The sequence below is a fragment of the Polyodon spathula genome, chromosome 8 (assembly GCF_017654505.1).
Source record: "Polyodon spathula isolate WHYD16114869_AA chromosome 8, ASM1765450v1, whole genome shotgun sequence".
Lineage (NCBI taxonomy): Eukaryota > Metazoa > Chordata > Actinopteri > Acipenseriformes > Polyodontidae > Polyodon > Polyodon spathula.
Window position 1 is genome coordinate 38,009,443 of NC_054541.1, and position 19,926 is coordinate 38,029,368.

The 19,926-nt window shown below is 36.0% G+C and overlaps 1 protein-coding gene across 10 annotated transcripts in view; it reads right to left on the minus strand.

Moving 5' to 3' along the window:
• Positions 1 to 19,926, minus strand: part of LOC121319909 (voltage-dependent calcium channel subunit alpha-2/delta-1-like) — a 143,716-nt gene that overhangs the window by 60,236 nt on the left and 63,554 nt on the right. For all 10 annotated transcript variants that reach the window (XM_041257860.1, XM_041257858.1, XM_041257863.1 and 7 more), the window contains one exon: positions 1,002 to 1,133. In XM_041257860.1, coding sequence (XP_041113794.1) covers positions 1,002 to 1,133 — 132 coding nt within the window. The remainder of the gene's footprint in view (positions 1 to 1,001; positions 1,134 to 19,926) is intronic.

Below are 19,926 nucleotides of genomic sequence, written 5' to 3' on the forward strand. Positions count from 1 at the left end.
CATGTATTTATTGCCAGTCTTTTGGATCGTTTCCAAGTCTGGTGTGGACTGACATTCTGCGACTTCGCTCGCATGCTTCTGTCCAGTGTGGATGCAGCCTTACTTTACCTAAACCACTCTTAAGTATTAATTAGCAACAAAACAGGAAAGTAATTTACAAAAATGTAATGCATGTCACATGGCAATCGTGTAACTGCTTAATTGCTTCTTAATTGAGTAATTGACTAATTAAAAATGTGATTTGCCACGCTCATAAATGATTAACAAAAAACAGCACATATACACATGAAAACTAAAAGCTCAGCATGTGAACTGTAACCAAATGAGGGTTCATAAGATGTAATGAAAAGCTGATTTTTTTTAACTTAATTAGCTTCAGCAAAGATCATGGATGGTGAGTTGGGTGTTTATGGGAGAATAATACATGGCTTTTGACCACATGGATAAAATTAAGTAAAATGGAAATTTAACAGTAATGGTAGGTACTGCTAAAAAACATATGTGGCCACACAATGTTTTAGACTGAGAGAATCATGAAATATCACTGTGTACCAAATAAAATGGCAGTGTGTCAAACTGTACTGTCTCTGTCATGCAGAAACCTAAAAAAAGTCACAAGACTACAATATTTTATTCTATATTTATATACTCTTGTTTATAGTTAGACATTGTTAACAGACATAAGATAGTAATGATAATTGCCTGTAGTGGTCGCTTTTGGAATCACAATTCCTTAATGATTTATTCTGTTTTGGTGTAACCTGTTAGTCTGGTTCTTTGTCCTTTTCCAGGTCACTACTGTGACTTATTGTTTACTGGTGAGAGTGTTTAGCAATTGAGTACAATTAGATTTTTGACTGGGAAGAGTCCACACCTGCAAAAAAAATGTTTTACTTCAGAGAGAAAAAAACAAACCCTCAAATCAGGGTTCTAATGTTAGACGGACCTTAAACAAACCATTGTGGCTTCGTAAAGTATCAGACACCCATTACAGAACAAACCTGGGTAATACCGTGCCAAACCAGTTGCACTGCCGAACACCTGCCACAGCAACGTGGGATCTTCATCACGGTTCTTTTTAAAAACATCTTCCAATGCTGCAGTCCAGTTCAGTTCATTTAACACTATAGTTGCTGTAAAAGAAAATAAGGAATTTCATTGTAAACCAAGTTAGCAGTGTACAGTTTGTAACATTAGATAAATATATGTGTACAGGGTAAATGCATTTGTTTTAGGATACTGGTGCTGTACTGTACTGTACTAACCCGACAGCACTAAGCTCAAGTAGATATGTAGAAATCCTTGGGGTCATAAAATAATTTACTCCTGACAAATTTGTGATACCATATTTCATTTAAATTGTGAACTTCATTAAGCAGCACACAAACACACATTACAAGCTAGCCACTTAACAAATCTCTAAACAAAGACTAAATAAAAAGTTATGGGTCAAAATTCAGAGCATGACTACAGTTTAAGGTTTAATCCTGGTGTAACATGCGAGTTGCAGGTGTCTGTGCTGGTATGATATGTGTGTTTCAGTCTAGCTTGTAAGGTGCACTATAATAAACTCCCATCGGTGGATCATTAATTATACAACAACCAGTTCTCTTGGGAAGAACCATTACATGACTTTGAAAGTGTTTTGTTATGCAGAAAAGATTCCAACTGTAGAGCTCTTAAGACACTTAACATTCATTAATAACTGTAAGCTGTATGGTATTAATAAAAAGCTCGGTCTCAAGAATTACCTCACATTGTGTCACCTCGAGACTGTGATTCAAAAGAAAATTAGAAGCAACAAGGACAGCACATACAGTTTCAAAAGTGAGAAACGATGCATGCTAAAATATAAAACATAGCGTGGTGACGGTCCGAGCTTAACCCCACCCACAATCACATTATTCTTTCAAGAACACCAAGGTATTTAGAATGCAGGCAACAGCAACTTGCTAGTATTCCCAGGCATAAATATTTATTTTCGTCATGAATACTTCACTCAGACTGCAAATGAGAAACAGGTTGTACATACAAGGACTGAAATTCACAAGACAGGTCAACGACAGACCACCTAATACTACTGTTCTCTAAGGAAAGACACAGCATCAAATAATAATTAATTAACTATTCAATAACCGGTTACACCTGGAATCATTTTATACAAAAATAAACTATTATTTAGCATTCATTCTATTTACAATAAACATTCATATCATTTTCATGACACGTGTTTCTTCTCATTTATAGGTATTTGCTTAACCTGCATAAATGTACCGTCTTTGTTTACAATCACAACCGTTAAACTATTCTAGTGTTTACTCTTTATTATTATCATTGTTATTATTATTCTCTAGTCCCTAACCATTACAAGTAAAGACTGAACATCAGCATTATCCCTTCTCTTGGAAGAAGACTGATATGGCTATAACAACAAAATCTTTATTTCACATGTAGCTATGGCAAATTCACGAAGGGAAGCGCCCTAATCTAAATACAGCCGTACATCATCATATATCAAATACACTTTGCTGAACAACATGCACGATACATAATAAACTACTGCTCTATCAGCAGTAGAATAACTTGCTAATCAAAATTTAAAAATTATATTTATCAATTTAAATATGTAAGTAATATTTTTTTTAAAAAGTCTATAAAAAAAAGAAAAACAGTCACTCTTACCAGTCTCTACATTGTATTCGTATTATTTATTTTCATATAAAACTCTACAACTATTTCATTAGCTTTTAGTACGGTTTGCAAACCAATTTTCTGCTGGACCCAGTTAGGCAGAAAAGCACTAAAAAAGAAGGGGCTCTTCCGTATTCCTTTTATTATGCAGTTCAATTGACAATGCTAATGAATTCAAACTGGATTTCCTTCCTGCAACACTGCACACTAAATACTATCTGACAACAATTGAAGGAAGTCACCCAAGCTATATTAAATGACAAAAAAAACATGACAGGAACATGGGTGTGTGGTCTCTGCATGACAGCAATTACCAACAAACTCTGATACAGGAAATCTAAAAACAACAAACCTAATTAATGGTTATCAATACTAATGAAATGTTTCTAGTGTTCAACAGGGTACCAATTGATGCACTATATATCAAAAACTGAACTACTGAAGCACGCACATGTGACATGTCATGCTCCAATGCAACAGATGTAATTGTTAAGCTAACTAAAGGCATTTTCAAATGAAAAAAACTAATTTATGGTGCAGTACTTTCAAAACAAATTTTCACAGTGAAAATATATGTTAGAATGTTCAGACATGCTCCTTGGTATGTTACTGTAAATCTACAACATATAAAAAAGCCATTCTGAGAACTGTGCTGTGTTTCCATTCACAGTCAAATTGAGCATGACTAAAGGCTGGGAATCTAGTCAGTATTGCACACAAAATTTCTGCTGAAATACTAATTTAAATTATATTATGTATTGTTATATACCAATATTGTTATATATATAGTTACATAAAAATACTGTTATATACCGGTAGGCCTTGAATTATTACGGCATATATAATGTACTACATACCCGTAATATGCAGTATATTATAGCTTTTATAAGAATGTTAATTGATTTTAAACATTATTAGACACATAAGAATTCCATTCTCATAAAATATTTAAGAAACAACACTTAGAAGCTTAGGCTGAAATTAGGGGGAGGTATTATTGAATGTTTGTTCTCCCATTTAGGATTATTGAATAACTATCTCATTAGATCACTTCCTCAATAATAAAATAAAATAAATAAATAAATAAATATAATCACAAAACTTACTTGGGCGATGCTGTCGCAATCCTAGAACTGCCCTCTCAATTTAAAAAATGTCTGAATTATAATTGGAGCTAGACTACGAAAATGGCATGCTATCACAGGAAGCAAACAGCAGTCCTGGATCTGTCCAAAAATCAGACACTTCTCCCAAAAGAAAAAAGGATGAACATCCATCCAGTTTGACCTTCCCAGCAAGAACACGGTTCTCCCATTGTTCTCAAGTCGTTGACATTGTTGTAAGTGACTCTGCAGCTGATGCATAGTTCACACATCCTAGTCTCTGTAAGTAGCCTTGGGTAAAGGCATCTGCTAAATAAACAAATAATGATAATAATTAAAACTAGAACTGCCAGGCAGTTTTACGGCTTCCAAGCCCCAGTACCAGTATCAAACACTTAAACAATTACTGGAAGAAGCGGGTTTAGCTAAAAAAAATGCAACAAACAGCCATTTTGGTTTCAGTTCAACACCATTTTTTTAAACGTCAGTTGAATTCCTACAGTGTCAAGGATGATGCTTGTGAAGTTTGGAGTTAGTCAAGTGAATTGTTTGTCAACTGACACAGGTTTAAATTTCAAATGTAAACGTATAACTGGCGGCCATCTTGTTTTATAAAACATCACCATTTTCACATGTATCCCATTGTTACTGGTACGATAACTACCAAGTTTGGAGTTTGTTGGTCAAACGGTGTTCAAATACCAGCAGTTTGCTGTTAAGGGCGCATTTCGTTAAAGTTTATGGCAGCCATTTCGACATTAAAATTTATCGCAGAAACTTCTTCGCAAACTTGATGCGGGTTTGGATGTTGATATATATGCCAAGTGTCAGATCAATCGCTTCACCGGTTCTAAAGAAGGAGAATTCGAAAGGATTCTAAAAAACACGTCAAATGGCCATTTTCGTTTCCAGTCGACACAATTTTTTAAAAGTCAGTTGTACTGATACAGTATCAGGGAAGATGCTTGTGAAGTTTGGAGTTAGTCAAGTAAATCGTTTGTCAACTGATGCAGGTTTAAATTTCAAATGTAAACGTATAACTGGCGGCCATCTTGTTTTATAAAACATCACCATTTTCACACATTTGTATCCCATTGTTACTGGGACAATAACTACCAAATTTGAAGTTTGTTGGACAAACGGTTTTCAAATAGCAGCACAATCACCAATCCCCACAGTCTTGTCGTTGTAAGATTTGTGGCAGCCATTTTGACATTAAAATTTATCACAGCAACTTCTGCTTCGCAAACTTGATGCGGGTTTGGATGCTGATGATATATGCCAAGTTTCAGATCAATTGTTTCACCAGTTCTCAAGAAGAAGATTTCGAAAGGTTTTATCAAAAAATGCGTCACGGCGCCAACTGCATGGACTCAGCAGCAAAAAGCATCTGACAGGCAATGTATGCAGCTTGTCATCTGCCAAGTCAGAACCTGATCAGTCACACAGCTTTGAAGCAGCAGCAGTTAAAAGTTTTAGGAAGAAAACATTATTATTTTTGGCTGGGAAGCCTAAAAATCACCGCTCCATGAAAAAGAAAACACATTTAAAAAATGCCACGTCCTAAAGAAAAGAAACCCCTTCTTTATAAAGATTGTCCGATCCCAAGATTACTAGAATTCCTTCATGTAAATAAGGTCCCAAATCCCAGGGGTTCAAGCAGGAAAATATTATTCAATTCACTTTGTAAATTCCTGGCTGCTGAGCCTTCAGCCATCAACAGAGCCCTGCACTATCGATCAGTGAAAGCATTCAAACAACAATTTCAATAGAAGGAAGCACCGTTCGATCATCAGAACTTCACTTCATTCCTGACGCCCAGCTCACCACACCTGCAGCTCCTGCAATTGACCTTAATCACCTTGCACTCCCTACTCCTGCCAACACAGATGGTATATAGGATTTTTTTTTCCAGCATTTCAACAATCAATTTAAACTTTAACAAACAGAATTGCTGCCATTGAATCCTCCAGTCAAATTAATATTTCCATGCTTCAATCCATGTCCTCTGTGTCTCAGCATATGATTTCCATGCCTCTGCTTATGACTTTAGTGCCTTTCAATATAACTTCTGTGTGTCCACAACCTCCTTGCCTCCACTCACGACTTCTGCGCTTCTACCTGCAACCTCACTGCAGCTTCTATTCAGATGCCCTTCATGCCACCATCCAGAGCTGACCCTACTGCAACCTGGCTTCCAACACTAACACGTTTCCAATGCCAGGGACCTGGCTTTCCCAAACCGCTCCCACCGTTCTTTCCTACACTCTTAGTAGTGCTACACTGATGTCTCCGCCACCAAGTGCTTTATGCCTTCCATCCCCATCTCCTGACAACCCCTGACTCCAGCCATAAGAAGCAACATTCTCCAAGGTAAAGACGTGAATATGGTTTCCACTCTTATTTCTTCTCTTGATTCTGTAAAGCACTGTACCATGTGCAGAAGTTTCAGCAACACTTAAAGCATCTGATTCTCATCTCTTCATTTGTATATGCTGTTGGCTTCTATCGAGACACCATCTGTGAAGTGCATCCAGATACACTTCGATGATTATATGTCCATTATCCTCGACTAATCATTGATCTCTGCTCGTCAAAGATATTCTGCACAGCCAAGTATAAACAGCCTTATCCCTTCAGAACAATATTCTTTACAGTACGCAACTATCGATCATGCAGTCAAGCTCATTAAAGAAGCTGGCAGGGGGGCCTGGCTTTCAAAGACCAACATAAGGGATGCTTTTATAGTGCTGCCAATCCACCCTGAGCAATGGCACTTGTTCAGAGTTTCATGGAAATCAATTTCTATTTTTCTGTTCGGTTTACTTTCGGTGTAAAGGTATCCCCTTCCTGTTCAACACACTTTCAGAAGCCCTTTTCTGGATCCTATTAAACTACAAGATCCCTTTTTTAATACATCTATTAGACAATTTCCTATTGATCGATTGTCCATCTTCACCCACAGACCAACAATTAACAACCCTGAAGTCGTTTTTCAAAAAACTCAGCGTTCCCCCGTCAAAAGAGAAAACTCTAGGACTCTCTACTTCCATAGAATTTTTGGACATCATCTTGGTCAGTTCCACATGTGAATGGGAAAAGCTAACCAAGCACTCCCATCATGCAATAAGCAAGCGTGATTCTGTGACTGACTGAATTAACCAATTTACGTGTGCTATTTTTATCATTATGTGGGCCGAATCTACAGTAGATAATAATTAAAATTTAAAATTAAACATTTGCACTTGCTGGGGAGAAAGTAGACGCCTTTGATCTTCTGCCGACGAGCAGAACGCTTGAATGCTCACTCACATTCTTTTATCTTGACCAGATACAGAAAACAACTCAGACCTTTCAGATAAAGCTACCTGTCAGGACAGACTCTGATGTGAGCCATATGTGACTGGGTTACATCTTATGGCAGTTTTAAATTTTCATGTGTCTCAGTCAGTATTCAAATGAAATGTCACCTTTCGGGCTGCTACATGTCCTTTTCCTTATTTGCATTTGTGAAGGCTCATCAAGGAAAACATCTAAGTACAGAGAAATGTTTTGGTCTTTGATCTATGTATCCCACTACCTCACCTGAAAGCTGTTTACAATGTACTTCACACATTTTTGGCTCTGTTTTAAATAGATTTATGACAACTTAAGCCATGGTAGTTCAAGTTAATTTTGTAAATAATTATACCCAGTGTGGGTCAGCATCCATACAATTACAATTTCAAAAATAACATTTGGTTAGTATTTTGGTTATCATCATTGAGTACTTTAATGCATGTTCATTACTCAAACGTCAAAATTGATAATACATTACACAGAAATAATTGATTCAACATATTTTTAAATCAACTGGAAGAAAGTTCTGGTTACAACCAGGAAACACTTAAGGAGAGAGTGCTTCATTAAGGGGGGATGGGGTTTATACACATTATTGGTTGAGAGAGTTCATAATGTTCTACCCCACTAGCTTTAACTTACTTTGTTTTTAAAATCCTAAAAGCACAACAATTTGGGATCTATTAGCTGCTAGGAACCATATGAGCATCAGTTGCCTAAATAAATGACATTCTTATATATCTACCTCAAGTATCAGGTTTTTACTTTATGTTAAGGTTGAGAAATATACATAAGACTAATCAGTGTGCAAAATAAGCTAGCATCTGTAAAACAAGCTGTCTGAAAATATAATTTAGCACTTCACAAAGAAGTTTCTAGATTCTGTCATTTGGTAGCAGCTGGGTATTATTTCCTTTCCCATGGGATTAGTATGCAAATACACTGTGTCTGTCTTCAATGGGAATGGCTGCTGTCACATAGACCAGAACAGATCAATTCATGCTTTCTAAAGCCATGTCCAATAAACACTCTGGGGTCCAATTAATCAACCCTTACTGAATTGATCAGGCTGAACTGGAAGCCTAATAAAACTGAAACAGCGGAAACAAATGATCTGCAGTAACAAACTCACGCCCAGTACACACACAGACACAAAGTTCAACCTAATTCCTTCTGATAAAGACAGAGAAGTCTATGGTTAGCAAGATTTTTCTTAACCCCTGTCAGATCTGTCAGTCTAGCTAAATGTTACCTTAAGGGGGCCCATGTAGCTAACCATTAAATCTCTAATGGCTGTTCCACCAGACGATCGATGGTCAGAACACGAATGTGAATCCTGTCAGGGAAGTTAGCTATCAATCATTTCCTCTGTTTAGTCCACCCCCTAACATCAATATCTATACGGCCTACTTTACACTCATGTCAAATGGCTACCTAAGACAATACCTTCACCACTTGTTATTTTTTTCCTGTAGATTTAATTCCTAATAAATTATAACAGACTTCACAACAATGAGATAATAACAAGTTTAAAATGATGTAACAATCTAAAATGGCCAAAAGCAACTATCAGTCCAAAAGATACAAAGCAGTATATACTGCACATTGAAGAGATTTGTTTGTTGCCGGTGTTCCTTATGCCAGGGGACAGGCAGAGACTCACAACTGAATCATTTTGGTTGCATTTAAACACTTTTTAATCTTTTATTTGTATAATAAACATTATATTTTACTCAATACCCAATCTTCTGAGTCAGGGTACAGTAAGAGATCAAAATCACTTCTGCTACCATAATTATAGGGGTTGTGCAGTTGACAATGGAATAAAATTGGAGTAGTGGGAAGCATGTAATCATCAGAGGAAAAGAAAGTGAGCAATGTGCTTGCCTAAATCACACCTCTCTAGAGGCCAACTGTTGACAGCTTATTTGATATCAGTAATTCCTTTAAGAGCCCTCAATATCTCTTATATAATTAGCCCCTGAAAGATGGAATAAAAGCCAAACCAAACAGAGACTCAAATGGCACAATGCAATACATTGCCGCTGACTTGTCCAAGTTTGTCATCTCCTCTATGGTAAAACACACAGTCGATTCAGAAATGAAGTATAACGCTCTGGACTCGGGCCTATATTTTAAAAGTCTTTCCACCCCACCCCCTCAAGTGTAAAGCATTACTAGATCAACCATTTGTATCTACGGGTCACAGTCCAGGTTCACATATAAACAAGGTTTCAGCAAAAAATTGTAATTCATTATTGAGAGCTACAGTCTATGGAAGGGGCATTTCAAATTGATATGCTGATCACAGCCCATGAGTGCAAAGCTGCACACTAAGAAAAAAAAAAAAAAAAAAAAAAAAAAAAAAAATATATATATATATATATATATATATATATATATATATATATATATATATATATATATATATATATATACACACACACACACACACACACACACACACACACACACACATCAAATCCACTGGATAATCTCTTTTTTGCAGACTAATTACTGGGCTATGAGAGATGGACTCAATTTGGAAACAACCTTATTGGTATACTTTATATCATTTTAATTTTGATGATATTTCATGTATCCTGTTTAGTACCCTAATATGTGTGTTTTGTATTTATTAATACACATAACAATTGAGGCTGAAACTAAATAGATAATCATTTGTACAGGTATACAGGTACAGAAAATACATGACATATTAGTGAAACCAATGATATAAAGTATCCCTTAAGAAAGAGAGGCAGTGGTGTTAGTTGTTTTTTTTTCATTGCATATGTTATTCCATTTTTAAATATAACAAATTCAAACTATTGTACTTTTAATGACAACTCTGTTTTAATGTGAACAATGAGAGCACTTTCAGGTAGGTGCCTGTAAGTCACAAGAGTTGGCTTTTTATTTGTCCTAATCTTCCAGTAAAATAATTAATATGAATTTGTTAAATATAACATAAAGCTACAGAAGATTACTTTTGTTTAAGTTTACAGCGGGCTTGCTGTGACTGAACTCTATTTAAGTTCATCCAGTAAATTTAAAATACTATGCTGGCAGTTCAAGCCAATTTTGTTAGAGTTGAAGAATCAATTTTATCAGCTGCAGCTTCTTTATAAAGAGGAATGTAACAACCTCAGAGCTGTGCCAAAGCCAGATAATGAGCATGTGCTGGTTAGCAATTGCTTTCTGCTTCAAGGAGAAATCACATTGAGGTATAGGAACAGAAGCCTGGAAAAGGCAACATTTTATATTTTCACCCTTGTGTTAGTGTCAGCAACGATCCACTAGCAAGTAGTTGCAGTTCATCCTCATTCTACCTGACATTTAGGAGAGTTCCTGTAAGAACAGACCTGTGATTGCAAAGGTAATATGCATATCACACAGATGTACCAAATATGACAAGTTGACAGCACATACAAAACAATAGTTTACAAAACATGTGTTGGTGTGTGTGTCGAGGAGAAGTTTCTTACACAATATGATTATGATCTTACACAAATATGCTCACAGGTAACTGAAATTTCCTTGATTTAGTATATCCTCACAATTAGCCACACAACACAAGGAGTTTGATGACACGGATATAAAAATAGCAGATCTGACTCTTCTCTGACAAATGTATATTTAAAAGCAAACAGTGTTATCCAGTGAAGCATGCTGCCATCAGTTAAAATTGACAGGATTATTATGAAGAAACTTCCCATTTTAAGAAAAAAAAAACATCAATACAACATGAATCCTTAAAAAGGAAAAGTCACATCCATAGAAGACACAGCTTCTTAATATAACATATTTTGTACAAATAAATAAATAGCATGTCTGTTTTAGCACTTTTGTCTGTCACTGCCAGAATCGAGCTTATCTTTAAGTGAACAAAATAGAATCTCTGCCCTCTATTAGCTAGGCAGGTTTCTCATCAAGAAACTTAATTTTTAATTCAGAAAGGTGAAGAATACTGCATGTCTACAAATGGGGAAGAAATGAAAGAGGCTACAAGACTCAGAGTCTTTCATGACTTGTTCAAACAATGCTACAAAGTTCTAACCTAATGACCTTCTTAAGACCTTCTCAGGAGAGCCGCTGAGACTAATATTATTTTTAACAACACCTGTGCTCATAGCCCATACATCTAAGGCATGACACACATAACTTGATTAGATCTGCAGAGAAACAAATGCTCTGTCAGTGGGTGTATTTCAAAAAAGAAAATCACATAGAGTTTTGCAACAAATACAGGTAGCAACATTAACATTAAAGACTAAGTAGCGGGGTTCTGAAAATTATATAGCGTTACACATCCCCACATGTTGCTACACTGTTTAAATAATGCACCTGTCATTTTTCTTTTCATTATTAACAACCTGACAATGTTTTACACTTTTTTAAAAGTCCGTTTCGAAGCTCTTTTTTAAATGGCCGCTCCAGTGCACTGACAGTGTAAGGATTATTGCCCACATTGTCTAACGCAGCAATAACGATCCATGGTGTGGTACGGAACAGAAAAGCCAGAGCACTTGTTTTGCAGTGATTTAGAGGACAGATCTCAAACCCCAGTGCACTAGAGCGGACATTTTGAAAACGGCTCTGAAACAAACTTTAAAGTTACAAATGTTAAAAGTTGTCAGGATGGAAATTAGGATGGTACATTATTTAAACAGTTGCAGCAAAACGTGGGGATGTATACCGGTATATTTCTCAGAAATTACTCTTTAAACATGTGTTAATTGGTAACTGGTTTGTAAATATACATGTACAAAAAGCAGCTTCTAAAAATAAACATGTATAATTACACAGTACAGTACCTACTACACAATTGCATTCAAAAGCATGCAAAGCCCTTTCTATTTCCCTTGCACAGTAGTTCCAACTGAAATTGAAAGCTGTCACCACAAAGTATGCAACATTTTTTATGTGCAACTCTGCATAGTGCTGAAGCATTTTTTAACCATGGCTCTTAGTTTATCTATAAAGCTAATTCACTTGGATTTCAGTGCAGGACACAAGTGTAACATCCTTGTAACTATTTCTCCTTTCAACTGTGTTATAATGAGGGAGCAGTGTGATTGTACATGTTGCATTTTGCTTTGCTGCTCAAGTGGTTAAGTGAGAGCGAGAACGAGGAAGCGAAGAAGACATTTATAAAGAACTACATTGCCTACAAATTTAGGCGTGTTTTGTAATGAATAAATCATCCCATCTCTGTTGAAGGAATTAGCTTTTGGTTCAGACTAATGGCTTTCTTTGTACACACTGGCTATTCATTTGTAAGGTGTCAACATAATGGGGCTTGGAGTCCAAAGTAAAAGAGGATGGGAGGTCTTAGTTAACAGCCATTTCAAGTAATATTCCTTGAGAAATCATTACTTTCCTGGAAGTCTATGACCACTTTGGCAGTTAATACCATTGGTCTGTATGTTTTTAATTTTATTTCTAGTGAGATTTCTGAATTTGGTGGTGGAGTTAAATGTAGAATAAAAAATGTATTGATATGGTGCATTCACCCTTTACAGACCATGCTAATGTAACTTCATTTCCATTTTGGTGAATTGCAAGTGATCTGATTCCCATTTAAAGATACAGCAAGTATCATTTTTTTAGATGTGTTAAGTGTCTTTAAATGGGGGAGGAAGTCTGCGTTCTTATTTCCTTGCCTGGACTTCCTGGCTCGCTGTGGAACTAACACCAAGCTTGTCAGGTCTGCTGTGTGAAGCCTGCAGTTGTCTCAGCTTTGTTCTGACAAAAAGATTTGAGTGCTTGCTTATGCGGCATGTAAGAAAAATGTAATTTTGAAGATGAACAGAATTCATATATACCAAGAACTGTATTCTTCTTTTTGTCTCTGGCCAGTTGCAGGTATGAAGAGGTGCTAATAAGTGGCGCTCGTTTGAAGCGTGAAATTTGTATTACATGACGGTAGGATTTTGTTTGTGAGCATAATTGGTATAAATAATGTAGTCATTTACAGCAGACACTAAAAGCATCAAGCAGGGATATAGTCTTCTTTCCACAGACAATCCTAATATAATTTAACCTAGACACCAACAAATAACATGATAATGGAGAACAGGATTTCCATCATGGCATACTGTTGAAACATAATTGGCAATTAGAAGAAATACAAGGTCATTGCTAATGACTCTTCTCCCCCCTAATTAATTACATAAATACACACTCAAATTATTTAGGCCATGCACATGTTATGCCTAATCAAGAATATAGATGTACTTCCAGTAAAGCTCATTAGCAAATTAGAAAAGGATAATGTAATGTCTGCACATCCTACACTCTCTCACCCAAGGTCAGATACAATACTACAGATACTACAGAATGAAATCAAAATCCATCCTTTCCCCTGTCATGTCTATTTACTATAAACTAGTACACTCCTATTTGTGCTAATTATTTTTTTTACACTTATAATTTTGGGACTATTGTGGTGTGAAAATATTTGTATAAGGACATTGAAACTATTAACTAATAAATGAGTTACATAAAGAACAGAACACTTGTCAGTTGGAATTTTCATTCAATTTCATGAAAACAAGTACTGTGCTGTATATATGAACATTTATTATGAGTGGTTAGAAAATAGCTTGGAAATACATCATGTTATTATGTAGTTTTAACTATGCAGAACACAATAAATACTTTATAACTAGCAACAAGAAAGGGTTCTACTGTCAAGACAATTATCCTTCATGAAAACTAAGACATCTACCACAAATGAAAAACAATCAACTATTTACTGTATCTCAAGAACTTGCAGGTAAACACAACAACCCTTTGTTAGTGTGTTATCTGAGTGTAGTCAGCGTGGCCTACTGTAAATGTGAATTAGCTAAATATGGTTACTTCTCAGTTTGTACAATTGCAAGACTATCATTTCACACAATCATGGTAGTGGTTTAGGTAAAAATGAAATTTTAAAAACCTCTATTTTATCTATAAGCAGCATTTATCATAAAAAAAGAAAGCTGTATACAATGTGCACCTTGATGAAGCAAATACAGTTTAATGGTCCTGGTAGCCCCTATAGAAACATGCAGCTAATTTATGGTGTAATTGGCTACAGTGGTCCTATTCTTTTGGGTACTAAATTCTGGCATTTCTCCACTAGCCTGATTTTTAAGGTTACTCCTGTTGTGCATTGGATAAGTAAATAGTTTTAATTAAAGAACAAGTAACACATTTATTTAAACCAACATTAGAATACAGAGCAGCAGCCAACATAGTTGATGTGTGAATAAGCAAATTGGCCAATTTCATGTATTAGTTGACTTTTAAACTTCAGCTGCTTAATGTATCCTTTTAGTGATGTCCAATCCACCAGAATTTTAAGATTTCATTATCTTGTTTCCCAAAGGCCCCCGAGTATTCTGTCACTCGTTATTCCCATCAGACCTAGCCAGCCAAGCACAGCTTTGAGGTAGAGCAACTGGATGATCCTATCATTTCCAGCACACACACACACACACACACACACACACACACACACAATCACGTAATTTCTGCATATGCACCAAATTAGCATGTACTTTAAAGTGTATGATATTATAAGTCCTAAATTCTAACGGCCATATTCAGAAACAAACATTTAGAAAGCAAACACGCAACGGTTGTTAATGGATATGGCTATAAGAATCTCTGTAATAATACACTTTAGAGTGCTGCCTCTTAGAATCCAAGACACTGTTGCAAGCAATGTGATTTGACAGACCTAAAATCAATATAGAATGTTCAGGCTCTGCCGGATAGAACCCTGCATTATCGAACCATGCATTTAGCCTGCACAAAAGAACAGCAGGCCTCTTTTGTCATAGAGTTGGCAGTGTATTGCACAGGACAAGGTCCTAAGCCCAATCAACTTCAGGTCTGATCAGACTGTTTTGATCTATTTATTAAGTCGGTGCTTCACCTATCATTAGCTGGTCAATTTTATATCTTTAAGGTTAACCAACTGTATACCAGAAATGGAAGTATTTAGTCGAGTATCTTATTCGATGCAGATAAAAAGAAGGGTGATCAAATATCCACGATTCCTGGTTTATAATTGTTTCTGCTGTATTAGATCAAAATACATATGGCCATTAAAACTAGAGACTTGGCATGCCAAGGTAATGATAAACAATGTATTAGTTGTTTTTACATTCAAATGTTACCTAATTAGTCTGTGATTAGGGTGTGTGAAAGCAGCAGGAAGGCTCTGGTCATGTTTTCTGAAACTGTGGAAATCACTCTCAGGGTTACAAAGAACTGAAAACTCCCTGTCAGGTAAGTTTCAATAATTAGGTTACCAATTCCAGACACATGTGTTGAACTTTATTGAGGCCTGTTGCCATGACAGCAATGACAACAGCAGTTGTTTAGAATTGCATTCATGTGGAAGTGTCTCTGTTGAGTGTATGACTAATGCAGACACATATAGTCATAAACAACCAAAATGAAAGAAAGGCTGACTGAAATCCTCTCGCTTCAGGCAAATTGCAAAACCTATTACCAACGCAAATCCCGACAAATTAGATTTCTTTATATGAAGAGTTACTCTATTTTTCATAATTCCATTCAATCACAATTTCTCATCAAAACAGCTTGTTAATTTCACTGGAGAATATAGAAAATAAATTAGGGAACAGTTAATACTGTTCTACCAAAGGAGTTCACACAAGATTTAGATGCCTCACATTTCCAAAGAAATTAGTGTGTTTCAATTAAGAAATTGAAAGTTGAATGATATTAATATCAAATTCTAATTGTTGACCAGTGTTGTTTTCACGAGAGGTTCACAGTAGTGAAATATGGAACTCAAGCAATGAAATGTGTTTCTTTAGCATCTATATTTTCAGCTAAAGTATATTTATATAAACCTATAAATCTTGTAAGCATTTGCTTTGTTTCTGCACACAGCTGAAGTAAAAATCAATATGGTACAGTATTCTTGCTGAGATTCACAATGGAATCATTTGTGCAATGGCTACAAAGAGTGCATCCAATCCTTATAATATCTAATGCTCTAAGCAAGACAGAAACAAAGACTCAATGTTGCACCCCACCTGTTTATCAGCACATGCAAAAGGTCACATATTTATACATGCCAATAGTCCCTATATGGTCGAGGCAGTCCCGATTTCCTAGAAAATGTCCTGCATCCCCATGCATAGAAAGTCCTGATACTTACCCATAGAAAAAAATGCATTTATTCTGCACAGTAGTTAGTGAAAACCACATGCTGTGCTCTTCATGCGGCTGACTCGACTGCTGATCACTAACTTATACAAAGTTAAGAACGCTTCAATATGTCTGTTTTTACTGTCATGATGGTCGTGTTGTGTTGAGTTGGGGGATACATCTATTATATGATAATATATATGATCAGCTTCCCACTGAACAGTTTCCAAATGTTGGTAAGTATGCATATTGCTTTCATGGTTTTTAAAGGGTCCTTTCAGGATTCATTTTCTTGTAAACCCAAACTTTCTATTTATAAAACACCTCAGGTAAATTACTTTACCTGTTTATTTAAAATAAATGAAGATTGACTGGTCAACCCCACGTTGGTTATGTCAGTAAGAGTGAGGCAATGTCCAATGTAGCTGTATCATCATTTCAAGGCACCTGTGACCTTATATAGGATAAATACAAATATAAATATTAACTCACTATTTATTTTAGCTATATTCAAATATGTACTGCACATTTTGTGGTAATCAACTAGTCATCTACATAAATAACAACCATATAAGGCAGAGGTTCCCAAGTCTAAGTTACTTAACTAGACCCTTAATTGAACTGATAATTTGCTTAATTAGGGTTAGAGTTAGAGTTAGGGTTAGTCAACTGAACTCAAAGTACCACTTCCCTGTCTTCACTGCGTTTTCAGCTCCTAAAAAGTTGCAGAGTTCAAGTTACTTATAAAATGATACCTAACTTGAAATCTGCAACTGTTTAAGAGTTGAAAACAAGTATAAAGGTCTAATTAAGCAAATTATTAGTTCAATTGAGGGTCTAGTTAAGTAATTGAGAGCTCAGTTGGAATGAAAACCAGAAGGACACAATTCATAGGCTGACATGAATACAAAATAAAATATTTCAGTTACCTTTTTTTTTTAATCTGTCTCAAACTTTAATGTCTTTTACTATTATAACATAATTATAGCTTAACCCTATTACTAAGGATGCCATTGAGACTGAACAAAAAAACACATACCCAGTCATTTTTTATCATCTGTAAACCCACCTAAACTCCCTCATTTAAATGGTATTTATTGTAGGCCAGGTGTAAAGCAAATATAGCTTTAAAATCATACAGTAGGTATGTTAAAAAAAGTGACATCTAGACTATTTTTATAAGGACAATAAAAGCCATCATTCCTGCCACTGCAGTCTGTTTATCTGAAGATTTACAAGAAGCTGTCGCCCTGGGTATTTTGCATTCAATGACCTACGAAGAAAAAGAAGGGAAAAAAAAAACCTTGAGTGTTCTCCTAAGAGAATGTGCAGCTATTATGACCCCCACAACCCTCTCCTCTGGATTTATACTTCAGTAGCTCTAGAATACTGTAGGTTGAACATTAAACCCAGCTAAGCAGACTGAGAAACTCAACATCACATGATGCTAAAATTTGATTTCTGAACCCCTCCAGCCATTGCATTTGATATTTAAATTTGAACACACACAGGCTCAGTCTAAAGCAGCGTATTTGTTTCAATTTAAAGGTGCATTGGCCCTTTCATTTCTATTATTCCTGATTTAATCCTAGCATACATTGCACTTAACCCTTATAACCATTAACCCTGATAACTCAGGTTGTCTATAATATCAACGGACCTAGTTGCACTGCTGCTGTTGAAAACAGCATTTTGCAACAAAGGTAAGGCAGGGTTTTATATTAAAGTAGCAAAAACATGCACTTTAACTAACTCTGTGTTATAAAATGAATACTGTATGATCAACCACTCACCGTTAAGGGTTTGTCAAGATAGAAGTACATCTTCTCCTGTGTGCAGATGTCATCTTGACAAAAGCCAAAAGAGAGACTTTTTGGCGTTTTGGGGTGAATGTGCTGGATTCACGTCACATATTTCAGAGGCCAAATGTAAGTACGTGACGGAAATCTGGTCCAAATAAATTAACAATGCAATGCCATTTTCAGCTTTGGATTCAATGTCAATAATATCACATCCATGTAACACACATTTTTGGTTAGCTCCAAGAGTTTTGCTGAAGGTCAGCAGGATGGTTCACTATATTTTAGTTGAAGTTGTACCTGATAAAAAAAAAGTACTCAAAAATAGTGAACTGTACCTTTAATTTACTTTTCCATTTGAGAAAGACAGGACAAAAACAAAATAATCTATTCAGATTTATCTTCCTTGTTTCCACCTCCATGTCTCTTGCACAGATTTCATTAAAGGTGACATCTCTCACATGTCACTGGTAAAGCCCACGTGAGTTTATTTCATCGCTCTGCACTGGAAACTTAAAGAGCAGGTTGGGGCTTTCTTTCTTAATGTCTGTAATGGCTTTTGAGGCCAATATCAAATACAGCTCTGCCCAAAATGTATTAAATAATTTTCTCTATAAAAATCTCTTAAGCAAAGATGTTACATTTAATATCATGCTAATGCTTTCATGAAATAAATATCACTCATTCCTGTAGATAATATGGAGCACTGTTGTACTTTCAGGATATCCGTTTTCATTTAGATGCAGAACAGTCAAGATCGTTCCAGTTTCTGTAACATTGTAACATGTCAAGGGGGAAGGGGCGGTGGGGGTGTGCCCTACAGTGATTACAGCTGTGTGTATGGGCAACCTTGCTCCAGTCACTCCTACAGTCACACTGCAGGAACTGTCTTATCAGGTTCAGTTGGTGTAGGAATACATCAACCTGCCTGGGAGCATATTGTCACATTAAATTAGTCCATGTTTTTGTTTTGTTATTGGGCTCTTTTACTGTGCCTAGGCTGAGTACGTGGGGTAAGTGTAAGGAGTGATTGGGTTAGAAAGCCACATGTGGGACCATTATTAATACTGGCGGAATGGCTGGGGATGGCCATATAGTTTCCAGCACTTGCTGACTGAAAACAGACCTGCACTACACCAGAGCATCTAGAATAGGGTTCTGGATGTTCTGGCCTCTGTCTGTATACGAATAGGGCTTCATTACGAAAGGTAAATACAGCTTTATTGTTCACCACCCAGGCTATTAGGGTTGACCAAGGCAATTGTGAAGCGATAGATCTCCCACTTGTTACAGTACATTAGTTTTGCATAGCTGTATTATTTTATTTCAGTCAATTTTAAGATCTTCCTCTAAAATACAGCACAACATTAAGAAATTGCATAATTTTATTATTCAGCTGCAACAAAATGTTGGCCAAGACCTGGTAAATCAAAGTCACTGATTTAATCAAGGCACATTTTTAGTGATACCATTTATTTTATCATTTTTAATCAGTCTCTAGGACTACTGCCCACATCAAAACATCTCCACAGTGCTTATATGTGATGTGCAAGTGCATACAACAATGGCAGTCTTTTCACAACACAATGTCTTCCAATAAAATAAAGAAGCTGACAAAAACTACCCTCACACCCTTTAAATATGTTAAGTCAAACTGGTGGTGCTAAGTAGAGGACACAAACATTATAACTGTCTTGGTGAACAAAGAAGTATCTAATCAAAATAAACTTGCACACTATAGACCATGCTGCAAATAATGAGCTGCAATAAGCAAGATAGCCCTGGAATAAATGTATGTAGGTGAGTGGCTAAAA